Raw genomic sequence first — 15,951 nt, forward strand, 5'->3', positions numbered from 1 at the left:
GGGGTCCCGGACCCCCTGTTGAAGAACCCTTTTTTTTCTTTTTTTCAAAAGGGCACTTCTTGTCAATAGGGCAAAGGGCAGGTGTTCTAGCACCACCTAGAGTCTATCTGTGCACGTCCCTGACACTGACGAGCTCTGACCAGTTCTGTGTTTTCAGTGGTTTCCCACCAGGTGGCGCTGTTTGCTACCCTATGAGTGATGCTTTCACTGGCAGATGACGACAGACCCCGGAATTGACATAATTTAAAATCAAATAAAAGCTTGTTTACTTCCTGTCTATTCGTTGGGGGGAAAATAGCTTTATCTCCGTTCCCGTTGTTCTTTGGTAAAAACGAGGCACATTCAACAGGCCACGGCTGTGCAACAGATTACCGCGACTGGATATTATTATTTTTCCGAGACTCGCGAGACCCTCAGACCCCCCGCGCGTATGACGAGGCGATCGGCGTGAGGACAGCGCTCACGGAAAATATTCCATGATTTTTCAAAGGTACGGTAAAATCGCTCGTTTTCGCTGGCAGTGTAGCGTGGTGACACCATTACACTATTACTCCAGATAAAAAACGAGGAGAGATAAAAACGAGGAAAGAGTGGATGAAGAATAAATAAAAAAAATAAATGAAGAAACATCCCAGAACATCGTCTGGCTCGCTACACTAAATGTTTAATGAGAGAGAGAGAGAGAGAGAGAGAGAGAGAGAGAGAGAGAGAGAGAGAGAGAGAGAGAGAGAGAGAGAGAGAGAGAGAGAGAGAGAGAGAGAGAGAGAGAGAGAGAGAGAGAGAGAGAGAGAGAGAGAGAGAGAGAGAGAGAGAGAGAGAAACAAAGCTTTTAGCATTCATCTTTATTAACCCAGTCAAACCGGGAACGCATCTGTGTAACCACTTTATCCATATTTTCGTGCCACGCTGTGAGCTTCTAGATCTGCTATTTTTTTTATTTTTTTTGAATAGCCCAAATGAATCTTATAATGACACAGATGCGTTGCCGGTCTCGATGGGTTAAAGAACATTTTGTGCTTCCTCAGCATTTAAGGCTCTTACATGGCTCTGCATTAATTCAGCTTAAATACTGCGGCTGTGAAAGTGTAATATCATAACACACACTTAATAAGAAACATTACTGTCTTTTTATCTTCTTTTGTCTTTTTATCTACCATTACTGTCTTTTATCTTCTTTTGTGGTGTTTTTACCCCTTTTATTCTCCCCAATTTAGCCGTTATGCCAAGTGTTTTCTCGCCCACACACACACATTTCCCCCACACAGCCCGCGCAATCACCAATATCACCCTTCTCCAGTGGTGGAAAAAGTGCTACAATTATTTACTAGTCAACATTAAGCCTAAATTTAGAAATATTTATATATATATGTATATATATTATGCATTTTTCCCCTCTATCAGCCACTATATAATGATGCTGGGGTGTTTTCCTGCATTGAAACACAGTCCTCTTTCTGAAATCCGTATTTTCCCTACTGTTTATGTTTTGACATCCGGGTGTCCGGGACGTAAATGAAACGCACGCATGTGCGCGTCCGTCCGTGTCCGTGTGAACTGTTCGAGTGAAACTGAATGGAACCGAGTGCAGCCGTCAAAAATGGGACGAGCCGCCGTTTTCTGTGTGTTGTTTTTACTTTTTACTTTCGGTTTTAAAACGCTCTCAAACTTCTTTTTTGAGGCACGGAATTTACGTTTAAGATATTGTTTGCATAGAATTGATGTTGTTGTTTAACTTTCATATATGTGGTCAATTTATCATGACAGAGCCTATTAATAAATACAAAGGAGTGCCGGCAGGGGCGGGCAGTGACACGTATGTATCCGAATAAAGCAACCTATTTTCGGCATGGCCCCTTCTAAAGTCCCCCTGCGTCATATTGGCTTGGGATGGGGAAAAGGAGCTGCTGATTGGCTGGAGGGCTTGTCAGTCAACGGTACTAACTGTTTGACAACCGTTTTTTTCTTCTTTTTTTGATCTCTGAACTTGCCTAGAATCCCTTTAAGTAAATGTATCAGTTTACAGTTTAGGCATTTAGCAGACGCTCTTAATCCAGAGCGACTATCAATACTGCAATATAGGAATACTCTGTTACAAGTAAACGTCCGGAATTCAAAATGTACTTGAGTAAAAGTACAAAAGTAAAATGTACTTAAAGTACCAAAAGTAAAAGTACTCATCATGCAGAATGTCCCGTTTCAGGTTTTCTAATGTATACAAATCATTTGAAAATAGCAGATCTACAAGCTCATATGACCATACACAAATGTATAGGCACATTTTTGTTTTTATTATGAATGTTCTTTGTATTTTTAAGAGCCTTATCGTGTATTAGAATGAGCAGGGAACTTATTATTCTAGGAACAGGCCTATCCCACTTTTCACCACAAGGTGGCACGTTCACCTCTGAGAGGCACCTGTAGTTTCAGGCGGTCACGTGACCTCTGTCTTCAGATGAACCTAGAATAAATAAAGAAGGATGGATTACAGGGGCGTGTCCCAGCGTAGTACCGGGGTATTGCACATGCGCAGTAAAATCCTGCCTGAACATACAAAAAGGCTCAGTAGATGGCAGCGTGTGACCCTTAAACGGTAGTGTTTGTTTTGTGTCACTTCAGTAGCCACGGAGACCTGCTGAAGATCTTTATTTGCTGAAATTAAATGTTAATATGGCCAAAACAAGTAGGCCTATTTAGTGCCATAATAGGCACAATTGCTTGGCATATCACTGAATGAATATTAGCCCAAAGTTATAGAAATCATTAAAATTCTCATCTACTGATGCTTTACTGTCAGGTATTTTGTGCAAATTGAAGTGCTCGAGATTCAGATGTGCTGTAGTGTGGTAATAAACAGCATTGTTTTTAATTACACAATAACCATGACCATACACATAAATAGAAATACTTTTAAATAGGAAAATGTTATTGCTCCGAAATTGCATTTGGAACTACATACAGAGTATGACAACTAGTGTAGGCTACTTTATTGGATTTGTAGCCCACATATTAAGACTATATTTGGAGTCGCTGCATAGAAGAGATTAGGTAAAAAAATATATATATATATGGCCTATGCGTTTAGATATGCTCACAGTATAAAAACGTATATTCGTCTTCAAAATGTATTTTTATTTGTTGATTGTGAACACCACATGCTTGTTGTAGAGCTGTCTTTTGTAAGGCTAACTCAGTAAACATATTTGAGAATTAAAAACAATGCACACAATGCTATATAGAATCAAGATCATTTTTTATTTATTCAAAAAGCACATAATAAACAGTAGGGACATAAACACAATAAAATAGATATGCATATTAATAACTTGGATATGGGGGTTTATGTCACTTTGTTGTTGTTCTTTATAACTATGTATTAAGTCATTTAGTCCACTTGTGTATTAGAATTACAAACCTCCAGCTGTTTAGGTGCTGAGTGGAGAGAACAACAAACACACACCTCGACCGACTGAGAAGGGATCCTGGGGGTTTTTATGTAGCGCCTCTGCTGGAACACTCCGTCGTGCACTTCCTGATAACACTGCGCATGTGCAATACCCCGGTACTACGCTGGGACACGCCCCTGTAATCCATCCTTCTTTATTTATTCTAGAGATGAACCAGGAAGAGAGAAAAGACTGAAAGTGTCTCTGTCTCCTGTTTATCCCTGTTTGTCCCTGTTTGTTCAGGTAAATGAAGTATTAGAACATGAAACATGTTCAATATAAGCACTTTGTCATGTAAAAGAAAGCCTGTCTTGGTTTTATTGCCAGAAATGTGGTGGTTTTGTAGTAGTTTGTTGTGTGTAGTTGAATATAGGTCTAAGCAGCCACATTCATGGCAGCCATTACTGCTGCTCACACACACATGTCCTGTATGCAGGGCTTCTCAAAGTGGGGTCCAAGGACCCCCAGGGGGTCCCCAGCTAAATGATGGTTAGTTAGGAACCAAATGGACCGTAACAGGTCTGTAACTCTGAGAGTGTACAAATGGAACTAAATGTTGGTTCCATTTGTACACTCTCAGAGTTAAATTAACATTGATTTTACAGTATAAATTGGGGTCCCAGAGATAGAAATGCCATTACATGGGGGTCTGTAGCCCTAATGCATGTGAAACTAACCTGCAGATCAGTTTTAAAACTATAATCTGTTTACTAAGCCACACCCCTGGGGCGTGCAACACTCACATTGTGAGCTTGTAGATCTGCTATTTTCAAATGGTCGAAATGTATAAAGGGCTGAAATAGTTAATGTATGTTTTGTTATAGTACTCAAAATCTACAAAGTAACTAAAGTTTTCAATTAATTGTAGTGGAGTAATATTTGTCTCTTGAGATGTAGTGGAGTAAAAGTAAAAGTACTGACAATTGTAAATACTTCTTCACAGTAAAATAAATACCTCAAAATTGTTTACACCACTGCTATTAAATATACTGCTCCAGGATTAGGTTAACTGACCGTGAAATAGAATTAATTGATTCAACCATGGCTCCCAAAAATGGCTCAATAACAAACACATCTGTTAATCTCATTCAGTGCCATTGACATGTCACACGTCCATCAATCTGGGAACCCAGAGCGAACTGAAAAGGAAAAACTGCGACCTCTGCTGTTTGTCACTATGTCAGTTACTCTGGGACAATAACGACGCAGGACCCGTGCGCAAGGAAACCGGTGTTTTGGTCTGCCTTCACCGCTCCACTTCCGGGTGGTGCGACTACGTTTTCATTCCCACTAACAATATTTCTACACAGAACACTAACACCACTTCTCCCAGAGAACATGGATGGTTTTGGTTATAAGCCCCACTTGTTTCTATGATGAAAGAGTAAGTTAAAATGTGAATATCTTTCCGTGGTTTTGTCTGCTCCGCGGGACGCTATTGTTAAATGAGTTTCGGTTAGTTTCGAGTAGGGAAGGATCGACGGACACGTGAATCCCGCCCACTACCTTTGATTGGGTAAAGCGCGGCCTGCTTCCTGATCTGAAGGCACGCCCACTCCCACACAGTGTGTACACCGTTTTGACGAACCTTCAGGACAGATTCCAACGCAGTGCAGAATCTGTTCTTGAGAGATTACACGTTACACATTTATCCCAAAGCCCAGTGTAGTGAGCTTCCTGTGTTTTCCTCTGCATTATTGGTGAGACATGCTATGTTCAACGGCCAATAACTAGAGAATGGAGGGTCGAAATGAAGAAGAAAAAAAGCACAGGGAAAACAATTCGCTGGCACTGTTGGCCAATTATTGATGTATGTACTTGGCACTGAGTGAGTTGATCACACCACTTGAATGGGTGCATTTCTCCTTTCCGACATGTCGCCTTTCCGACGTTGACTAACCCTATACCTAACCCTAACCCTAACCTTAACCGCACGCGGAAGCCACTAGTCGGAGTGGTGAGATGTCGGAATGGAAGGAGCACCCCCACTTGAATGAATGAATGATTATCTGTTTGAAATCAGCTGTCTGTCTGTCTGTCTGTCTGTCTGTCTGTCTGTCTGGTTCTTTTTTGTGTGTCTGACTATCGATCTAACAACCACCTTCGATACAGCTGACTGCTGTCTTTGATTGATTGGTATTTAAAAATCACACCCAGTGTGAAGTGGGCGGTGTGTGGTCATCACAACATGACTCACTTTAAAAAAAAGATCAATGACTTTTTTTAAAGTCCATACTGCTATTCATAGGGCTGCACATGTGTCATGTGTTTCGCTAGCCAATCACAGTCCTGAATTTGCAAAGTCAGCCAATCACATTACAGTTAGTGGTGATGACACTAGCTGTAATGTGATTGGCTGATATGAAAAAAGTATCAATTTGCATTAACAACGGAAGGGTTAGGGGGTACACAAATTTTATGGTCGGTGTCCAAAACTCACTTATAGGGGGCGGCTACACCGCCCCAAAAATGACTGATTCATAGGGTGAATAATCCTCTCCTCTCCTCTCCTCTCCTCTCCTCTCCTCTCCTCAGCCTGTGAGTTGATGAATCAGGGCATCTTGGCGTTGGTGTCGTCTACAGGCTGTGCGTCGGCCAGCGCTCTGCAGTCCCTGACGGACGCCATGCACATCCCCCACCTCTACGTGCAGCGCAGCGGCGGCGGAGGCTCCTCCCCCTCGCCGCGGACCGCCTGCCGCCTCAACCCCACGGCGCCCGGCGCCCACCGCTACACGCTGGCCGCGCGGCCGCCCGTACGCCTCAACGACGTCATGCTGGCGATGGTGGAGGAGCTGGGCTGGAGCAAGTTCATCCTGTTCTACGACATGGACTACGGTGAGGCACACGCAGCGCCGTAAAGTAACTAAGTGCATTTACTCAGGTACTGCGCTTAAGTGCAACGTTGAGGTATTTGTGCTTTACTTGAGTATTTCCAGTTGTCAATACTTTTACTTCTACTCCACTACATCTCAGAGGCAAATATTGGTACTTTTACTCCACTACAATTAATTAATATTATGCAACAGCTGCATTAATACTGTATGTTGCTCCTTTTAGATGCACTGCCCACATTCTCACTCAAACGGCAAAATCTTGGATCGGAGTGGATTCGTTGGAGTGGATATTGTGCGCTTACAGTTTATATTAGTTAGGACGCCAACAAACGTCATGCAAAGTTCGCCCAATACCTAAAGCCAGTGGGCGTGTCTGTCAATCAGGGAAACCGATGCCTGCTGAGATCACCGCGCCATCGCCTTCCGTGATTGGCCGACCTAATCCATCAGCTTCACAGCTTTCCTTATATGGCAATTTGATCGCCATAGATTAGGTCTGGCCCCTCTCAATAGAGATTTTATTTCTCTCCCTCCAAAGTTGTGAGGGACCAATCAGAGCCCAGTATGCAAATATGGGGGCGGGATTTTTTATTTTTCCCCTCGTAAAAGTAGGTTCCACACAGAGATGCCAGACTAATATCTACACAGTGATATTAGTCTGGCCATGCCAGGCTATCTCCCCCCCACCTCCTCTCCCCTCTCCTCCTTTCTCCTCACCTTTTGTTTTAATACATTATAAACCGTGTGAACATTCTGCATAATGACTACTTTGTACTTTTGGCACTTCAATCAACGCGTGGGTCGTTGGCACAGGACAGTTTGAGAACTACTGCTTTAGAAGGCATTTGTAGAATCGGCCTCAGGTCTTCATGGGTTAATTATTAATGATAAATCTTCAATGAGTTTTGTGGTCAAAGTGTCCTTGAGCAAAGACACTGAACCCCTGACCGCTCCGGAGCAGCAGCTTCACTCCAAAAGGTGTTGACAGTGATGTAAAGCATTGGTTCTCAAAGTGGGGTCCGGGGACCCCCAGGGGTTCTTGAGGCGGTTCCAGGGGGTCCCCAGCTAAATGATGGATAGGAACCAAATGGACCCCTATGGTTCTGTAACTCTGAGAGTGTACAAATGGAACCAAATGGACCCTAACGGGTCCATTTGGTTCCATTTGTACACTCTCAGAGTTAAATTAACATAGATTTTATAATATAAATTCGGGTCCCAGAGGTATAAATGCCATTAAATGGGGGTCCGTAGCCTAATACACGTCAAACTGGGGGTCCTTGACATTAAAATGGTTGAGAATCACTGCTAGAGAGCCGTATAAACCTTCTCTTATTGGAGTCCCTGGCTTATCTTTTCAAATGGGGGTCCGCGGGCTAATAAGTGTCAATTTGGGGGTCCCTGACAAGAAAAAGTTTGAGAACCACTGATGTAAAGTAACTAAGTGCATGTACTCAAGTACAATGTTCAGGTATTTTTTTTTTTTTTTTCGTATTGACTTACCAAGGTCAGCAGCACCTCACCAATACTGGTGTGAACCCTCCTCCTCCTTTTTAGGTCAGATTTGGCATCACAGTTTGGTTTGGCGACCTCTCAGTGCAACTGAGGTCCAAATTGCTCCGATTGGTGCAGACTGCAGGGAAAATCATAGGAGTAAGACAACTCCCCTCTCTGCAGTCTATTTACGAGCAGGCCACGCTAAGACAGGCTCAGAAAACAGTCAGTGATGCCTCCCATGTTCTACATGGACAGTTTGTAATGCTGCCCTCTGGGAGAAGGTATAGCGAACCTAGATGGAATTATGTACGATTCAAAAAATCGTTTGTTCCTGTGGCAACTAAAATGCTAAATGAGGCCCTGCACTGACCATTAAGAGTAGACTGATCACTATCTATCTGTGCACTTGTGTAATGCCCCCCCCCCCCGTGTTATGTATTTTGTATTTTGTATTTGTCATTGTGTTATGTGTGGCTGCAGCTGGGGTTAAAGCCCAAACCAAATTTCCTTCGGGACAATAACGTTTACCTTACCTTACCTTAGATAACATGAAATTGAGGATTTCTGCATAATGAGTATTTTTTACTTTTGGTACTTTAACTCTTTGCCTGCCATGGACGTGTTAACGGTTACATGGCGGCTTTCCGACATGTCGCCTTTCCGACGTTAACGAACCCTATACCTAACCCTCACCCTAACCCTAACCGCACGCGGAAGCCACTAGTCGGAGTGGCGAGATGTCGGCGTGGAAGACGGTTACCCGTGTTAACGCGTCAAATAGTTTTTTTTATTGTTTTATAAAAGATGGCGCTGTACAGGAAGCTCTGCAACACGCTGGCAGGGAACACACTCATGTTTCTTGTTGTTTTGTTCTATTGCTGATGGTTGTCATTACCGCCAGTTCACACCCTTACTTTTGTTTTGTCGTCGGCTTGTCTCGTGTTTGTTGGTGGGCACACCGTACATCGCTGCCAGTTCCCACCTGATGTTGTGTGGGAGTTCAGACTGATCCACACCGTACTGAATAACTGCTAGCTTACATAGTGTCTTAAGACTAGGACTTAAGTCTAAGATATACAGATCATCAGAGGGTGTGTAGACTCTGTGTTTGGATCCTCCAAAGAGGATGATACGATCATCTCCCATCATGCAACAGCATATGCCATACATTGGACACGGTCCTTTCCCCTTGGGCTCAACCTTCTTCCAGGAGAAGGTCTCTGGACTGAATCTCCACAGATCATTGAAGGTCTGGTTATAGTTGATGCCACCAAATATGTACAGCTCTCCATTGTAGGCAAAGGCTGAATGACTCCAGCGTCTTTCTGGAAGAAGCTGTGCAGAAGGTGTGTTCAGCCAGCAGTTGGTCTCTGTGTCAAACACTCTGATGGTGTTGTAGTAGACCCAATGGTCCCCCCCACAGCCCCCAAATACAAACATCTTGGTCCCGATGATGGTGGCAGAGTGAGCACATGAACAAGGTGGTGGAGTTCCTCTGGTGTTAATTAAAGACCAGACATTTGTGCTGGTGTCCAACTTGTACATGTCATTAGTCCATCCAGTCAGCTTCTTGTATCCTCCATGGATAAACATGACCTTCTCCAACACACAGGCTGAGTGGTAGTACCTCTCCTCTGGAACAGTCCCAGAAACCCTGGGTTTGAACCATCTGTGGGTGTCGACATCAAATGCATAAAGTACGTTGTAGTACTCCCCTACCCAGTATCCTCCCCAGACATAGACTGTATCTTCTATCAGCACAGCAGTGTGTCCCTCACGCATGGGAGGAACCCCTAGGGGCCATTTTCCTCCTCCAGGTGTCACAGGGGTCAACTTAATCCAGCATAAAGAGACTGTGTTGAATACATACACACTAAGCCGATCGCCATATATGTTTAGGTCCCTTCCAAAGCAGTACACCTTGTTCCTCACTGCAACAGCTGCATTAATACTGTATGTTGCTCCTTTTAGATGCACTGCCCACATTCTCATTCAAACGGCAAAATCTTGGATCGGAGTGGATTCGTTGAGTCTGTCTCTGTAAAACAATGGATATTGTGCGCTTACAGTTTATATTAGTTAGGACGCCAACAAACGTCATGCAAAGTTCGCCCAATACCTAAAGCCAGTGGGCGTGTCTGTCAATCAGGGAAACCGATGCCTGCTGAGATCACCGCGCCATCGCCTTCCGTGATTGGCCGACCTAATCCATCAGCTTCACAGCTTTCCTTATATGGCAATTTGATCGCCATAGACAAGGACGTATTTGGCCTGAGGTGTGTTTGGCCACAGTGTTACTGTCAATGGAAGTGATATGTTTCACAATTCTTTGTTGTTTAACCCTTTGAGACCGGGAACACATCTGTCTCTGTAATTTTAAAGGGACTACACCATGAATTTTAACTTTTTCTTCTTTTGTGTGTGTTTTTGGTCTCCCCTACCTCTCTTCTATCCCCACAAATACCCCAGTTTGAACACTCAGGCTTTCACAGCAAATCTGGGGTTTTCTGTAAATTGGTCTCAAAACAGACCAAATAGATTTCCACATCTTTGTCTTTTGTACAGTCCCTCCCGTTCTTCAGTTCCAACCCCCCCAGGTGAAAGTGCTTTTAAGCCAGAGAGAATTTAGTTGGAATGCGTATATATGTATATATATTATATATATCTGAGGCTTGATTTAGGCTCAAACCTTCTGAAAAACGTTTGAGGGACATAAACATGATACAAAAACAAATATGATATTAAATATTATTATTATTTTTTAAATTCATGGTGTAGATCCTTTAAGATTTCTTTGGCTATTCAAAAATAGCAGATCTACAAGCTCATAGCGCGGCACCGAGTGCCTTGCTATGAGCTTGTAGATCTAATATTTTTTGAAAAATCGTGAACATTTGTGCAAATATCTGAATATTATATTCTACAAACATTTGTTGCTATATCAGTGGTGCTCCAACTTTTCCATGTCAAGGAAAAGCCCCCAAAATGATATGTATTTGGCTGCGGACCCCCATCTAAAAATATGTTGTTGTTGTTGTTGTTCAAAGATTTGCCCAAATTTTTGATATTTAAAAAAAAATAGCAGATCTACTCGGTGCCGCGCTATGAGCTTGTGTATCTGCTATTTTTGAATAGCACAAAGACTAAGATCTAAAATTGACACACAGATGCGTTCCCGGTCTTAAAGGGCTAAACAGGTTTTGGTCAGTGAGAGAGAGGGAGGTGCACGGCAGCAGAAAGACAGAAGTGTCGTCTCATATGTGTCCATTGACAGTTTTGATTGATTGATTGATTGAAATTGTTATTAGGCAAAAGAATGTAAAACAACACAGTTACATTTATAATACTTTTGTCTAAAAGGTCCGAACAAAAAAGTCCTTGCGGACTTGTTTCCGTTGGGGTCCTTGAATTAATTTCATAGGCATATATAGTAGCAACCAAACAGTTCAAAAATCAACATACAAATACAGAGAAAACACTGTGTACAAAAAAAAAGCATGAAAAATATATACATAAAAAAGGGGAGGGGGGGGGGGTCGTCTGTCTACAGGGAAACTGGTGCTAGCTCCTCTTATGGCCTCCAGAAAGATGAGTTTTAGGGCTGTTTTAAGTGAGCCCAGAGAACTGCATTTTTTGAGGGATGGGGTTAGACTATTCCATACCTTGGTGGCCGTGCTGTAGAAGGAGAATTTGCCCATGTTTGTTTTATGGGTGGGTGGTACCAGATTGTTGTTTCTGGTCAGTCACTATAGTAACCCGACGCTGGCCCTGCACATGTCAGGGTCTGGGGAGCAAAAATGTCACATAAATTGCGTTTCTCGTGTGAATACACACCGATTTTGGGGATGACAGTGGCCGATGGGAATATTTTGGCAACAAGCCTGACCTTAGTACGTCTATCTATGGTACTTTCTCCTTCCCTGTACCTGTATCTTAACTGCTGTGCTGCCTATGGTGACTGGATTCCACCCCCCCCCCCCCACGATCGCTAAAGATCTTGTCTCATCTTACCAGGGATTCACACAGCCAAAGGCGACTTGTGCCATATAAGGAAGACCTACCCATCTTAATTCACCGATTGGCCAAGACTCGCGGGGGGTCTGTGCCACTGCACAATTTATAAGCAGTAGCGCACAAAACAAAGGTCAGTTTACCCCCATAGAACTCCAAGAAGAAGAGGAAGAAGAAGTAGAAGGAGGAGAAGAAGAAAAAGAAGAAGAAGAGGAAGAAGAACTCAGGCTAGAGCAATCAATTTCTGTCCAATTTGTTGCCATTTTGGACGATGTTCCGATGGACGGTGCATTCGAATGGAAAGCCGAAGGCGGACATCAACGACAAGTATCACGTCAGCGTAGCGGTTGGGAGCGAGATCTACTGCTTCGGAGGTCCTTATAAGGACGTCGACCACATCCAGGTGCACATCTTCGACACTGTGTCGCTGCGCTGGACGAAGCTGCCCCCGCCGACGCCCGGGAGAGGAGAGCTTCTGCTGGTTCCCTCCATGCGCTTCGGCCACACGGCCGTGCTGATAGAGGACGCCGTGTACCTCTGGGGAGGCTACTGGAACGGGGACTTCTGCGACGTCCTCTACGCCTTCGACGTCAACACCCACAGCTGGGTCGAGCCCCTCGTCTCCGGGACCGTCCCGGAGGGCACAAGGAACCACTCGGCCTGCGTCCTGGGGGCCGTCATGTATGTCTACGGAGGATTCAACTGGGACGGACGCAACAGCGACGTCTACACGCTGGACACCAAGCCGGAGGTGGAGCCGCCGGAGACCCCGACGAAGGCCACCAAAGCGTCGGCCCTCGTCGTGATGGACCCCGTCGAGGCGGAGCCCACCCCGATGGTCTGGTCGCTGATCGAGCTCACGCCGGGCACTCCGCGGCCCACCTCGTCGTGGCACTCGGCCACCATCATCGGGACGAAGATGTTCGTCTTCGGCGGCCGAGGGAACCGGAACAACATCCGGGTGTTCGACCCGGAGGCCAGCTGCTGGCTGAGCACGCCCGCCGCCGACTTCCTCCCGGAGGGTCGCGCGGCCTTCGCCTACAACGGAGAGCTGTACACGTTCGGCGGCTACCACATGGGCCAGACCTTCAGCGACCTGTGGAGGTTCAACCCGGAGAGCTTCTCCTGGACGAAGGTCGAGCCCAAGGGCCGAGGCCCGTCCCTGAAGTCCCGCATGTGCTGCTGCATGGTGGGAGACCGCGTCGTCCTCTTCGGAGGATACGAAGGCTACGACACGCCCGCCGACGACCTCTATGTCCTGGACCTGCGTCCCAATCTGAACACGCTGTGCAAGCTGGCCGTCAGTCAGTACGGTCTGGAGCAGTCGACCGCGTGAAACTGGAGAAACCAGGAGACCCGGTTCTGCCACACCCCTAGTGGTTGAAATCTGAATGGCCGGACTTCGCATGACGTGTGTGCAGAGGAAAAGAGGGACAGACCGACCGGCCGACAAAGCCTCATGTAGGCCGACCCCTTGGGTCTGGCAACAACTCCATCTAAGACAGGGGTCTTCAACGTTTTCAGGCCAAGGACCCCCTAGCTGAGAGACAGATGAAGCAGGGACCCCCTCTATATCGTATAAAATGGTGTTTCAGATTCAACATTTTTTCTTTACGTGGTCTGCTATTGTTTTTCCCTCTACACCTATAGCCTCTTTGCCAAAAATAGCAGATCTACAAGCTCACAACGCCTCGCAGCGCGAGGCGTTGTGAGCTTGTAGATCTGCTATTTTTGGCAAAAGTTCTCCTCAGAAAAGCGATGCTAGGGTTCAAGTAGTTGAGGTAAAAAAAATAAACCATATCACACAAAGATTTGGCGGACCCTCTGTAGTAAATCCGAGGACCCCCTAAGGGTCCCGGACCCCCTGTTGAAGACCCCTGATCTAAGAGAAGAAGAAAAGGGCGTCGCCCTCACCATGATCGAGTCACAAACGATAGAAGTCGGGAACGACTCAAGAAAGGAATTAAGCCCCACCCAAGTAGTCACTCAAAGTGACTACTGGCCAATCGCAGCACGTTGACTACTGTGGCCAATCACAGCGCGTCTAACTGACTAGTTGCTGCGCGGCTGCCTCTTAAAGGGGTAAAGGGGCTGGGTTACGAAAAGACCCGCCCCCCACCTGCCTCTGATTGGCCTACCGAACACCCCCCTTCTGTGACGCACGCGGAAGCTTGCCCAATACTCGTTGAACCCGTTGTCATAGTGCTCTCTTTACCCGTGGCTAGCGGGCCGGCCGCCTGTAGGGCGGTCGGACCTCTAGTTGTATTTATTTTTTCATTCCCTGCCATGGAAGGACATCTCCGTCATTTCAAATCCAACACTCGACCCACCATCGACGGAGATCTTAGAAATGACGCTAGAGGGCGCTCTCCGCTAACCCATGAATGATCCCTTGACTGCTAGAGAATGCTGTCATCCCCAAACCCAGTCAGTCAGTCCATCCACTCCCATGTTATGAGATTTAGACAGACAAACACATCTAGCTCAGATTTCTTCTTTTTTTTGGTGAAAACGAGCCTTATTCAACTGCCGACAACAACAGGACGGACGATCGCGGTAAAAATGTTTTTGTTCCGGTGGATAGTCCAGACCCCCCCCCATTGTCGTGCCTGATTTGCCAGGTTTCTCCCTGACGAGGCCTATCCAGTGACAGTACACAGTTATTTGGAGAGGAGTGGAGAATATCAGTGAGCGGATGTTTATCGTCGGAATGTTCCTTTTGTTTTATTATTATTATTATTATTATTATTATTATTGTTATTATTTATTTTATGATTAGTACTTAATTTTGTTTGATTTATTTCATTGGATAGTCGTGGCCCACCGGCTTCGAATGCTATCAATGCATTGAATGGGAGATTATCACGTTTTATCAGACCATTGAATGGGCGAAGTAGGCGACCTACTAGCTACCCCGCGATTTGTCAGACCATTCATTGGGCGTAATCAGGAGCTACTGACCTACCGACGGAGGCGGAGCAGTCCCCACAACAATATTTACGATTCTGTGCGTATCGGTACATAACTCCAACGGCGCTGAGTAGGCTCAGGCGAGCGTCGCACCGCTCCGGACGGCAACTCGTCGCTTTAGCTCCCTCGGTGGTCCGTCGCGGGGCTCCAGCTCGCCTGAGACTGCGCGCCTCCGTCATGGTCCCAAACCAAAACAACCAAAACCAAAACCAAAACTGAACTATTTAAGTCATCTCCGTCGGTAGGTCAGTAGCTCCTGATTACGCCCAATGAATGGTCTGACAAATCGCGGGGTAGCTAGTAGGTCGCCTACTTCGCCCATTCAATGGTCTGATAGAACGTGATAATCTCCCATTCAATGCATTGATAGCATCCGAATCAGGTGCGTGGCCTCCGTCATAATCGCAATTTTTTCGGGCTGTGTGAAAATGTTGTTTCAATAAATGAAAGTGAAAAACATGATCAACTAGAAAATATGCTCCTCGGAGCACAGGTCTCCGCCAGTACTGTTCCTGATTAATCCTGTCTTACCTATTTATATTACATATTGTCACGTCACGTGTCACTTGACCACTGTTAGCTTGGCTAGGGGGGGGGGGAAACACAGCGTGACGGGAACGAAAACATACTCTCCACCTCTGGCGACAATTATGTTTTCATATCCCTCAGATATGTCTGTCTCTGTCTGTCTCTGTTATAGTATCCTCTCTCTCTGTCTATCCTGTCTGTCTGTCTGTCTGTCTGTCTGTCTGTCTGTCTGTCTGTCTGTCTGTCTGTCTGTCTGTCTGTCTGTCTGTCTGTCTGTCTGTCTGTCTGTCTGTCTGTCTGTCTCTATCTATCTATCTATCTATCTATCTATCTATCTATCTATCTATCTCTCTCTCTCTCTCTCTCTCTCTCTCTCTCTCTCTCTGTGTCTCTCTCTCTGTGTGTGTGTGTGTGTCTCTCTCTCTCTCTCTCTGTGTGTGTGTGTGTGTGTGTGTGTGTGTGTGTGTGTGTGTGTGTGTGTGTGTGTGTGTGTGTCTCTCTCTCTCTCTCTCTCTCTCTCTGTCTCTCTCTCTCTCTCTCTCTCTCTCTCTCTCTCTCTCTCTCTCTCTCTCTCTCTCTCTCTCTCTCTCTCTCTCTCTCTCTCTCTCTCTCTCTCTAGTGTATTGTTTATGTACATATTAGCCTGGTAGAGCTAGCTAATCTACAAC

General features: G+C 45.4%; 1 protein-coding gene across 1 annotated transcript in view; it reads left to right on the plus strand.

Annotated features, from left to right (window-relative positions):
* LOC311060292 (glutamate receptor ionotropic, delta-1-like) overlaps window positions 1-15,951 on the plus strand; it is a gene marked incomplete at its 3' end in the record, with an annotated part of 247,067 nt that overhangs the window by 144,508 nt on the left and 86,608 nt on the right. Inside the window, exon 3 of the mRNA XM_084078427.1 lies at window positions 5,979-6,278. Coding sequence (XP_083934553.1) covers window positions 5,990-6,278 — 289 coding nt within the window. The 5' untranslated portion in view covers window positions 5,979-5,989. The remainder of the gene's footprint in view (window positions 1-5,978; window positions 6,279-15,951) is intronic.

This window comes from Gymnoscopelus microlampas (assembly GCF_963454915.1).
Source record: "Gymnoscopelus microlampas genome assembly, chromosome: 14".
NCBI classification, from domain to species: domain Eukaryota; kingdom Metazoa; phylum Chordata; class Actinopteri; order Myctophiformes; family Myctophidae; genus Gymnoscopelus; species Gymnoscopelus microlampas.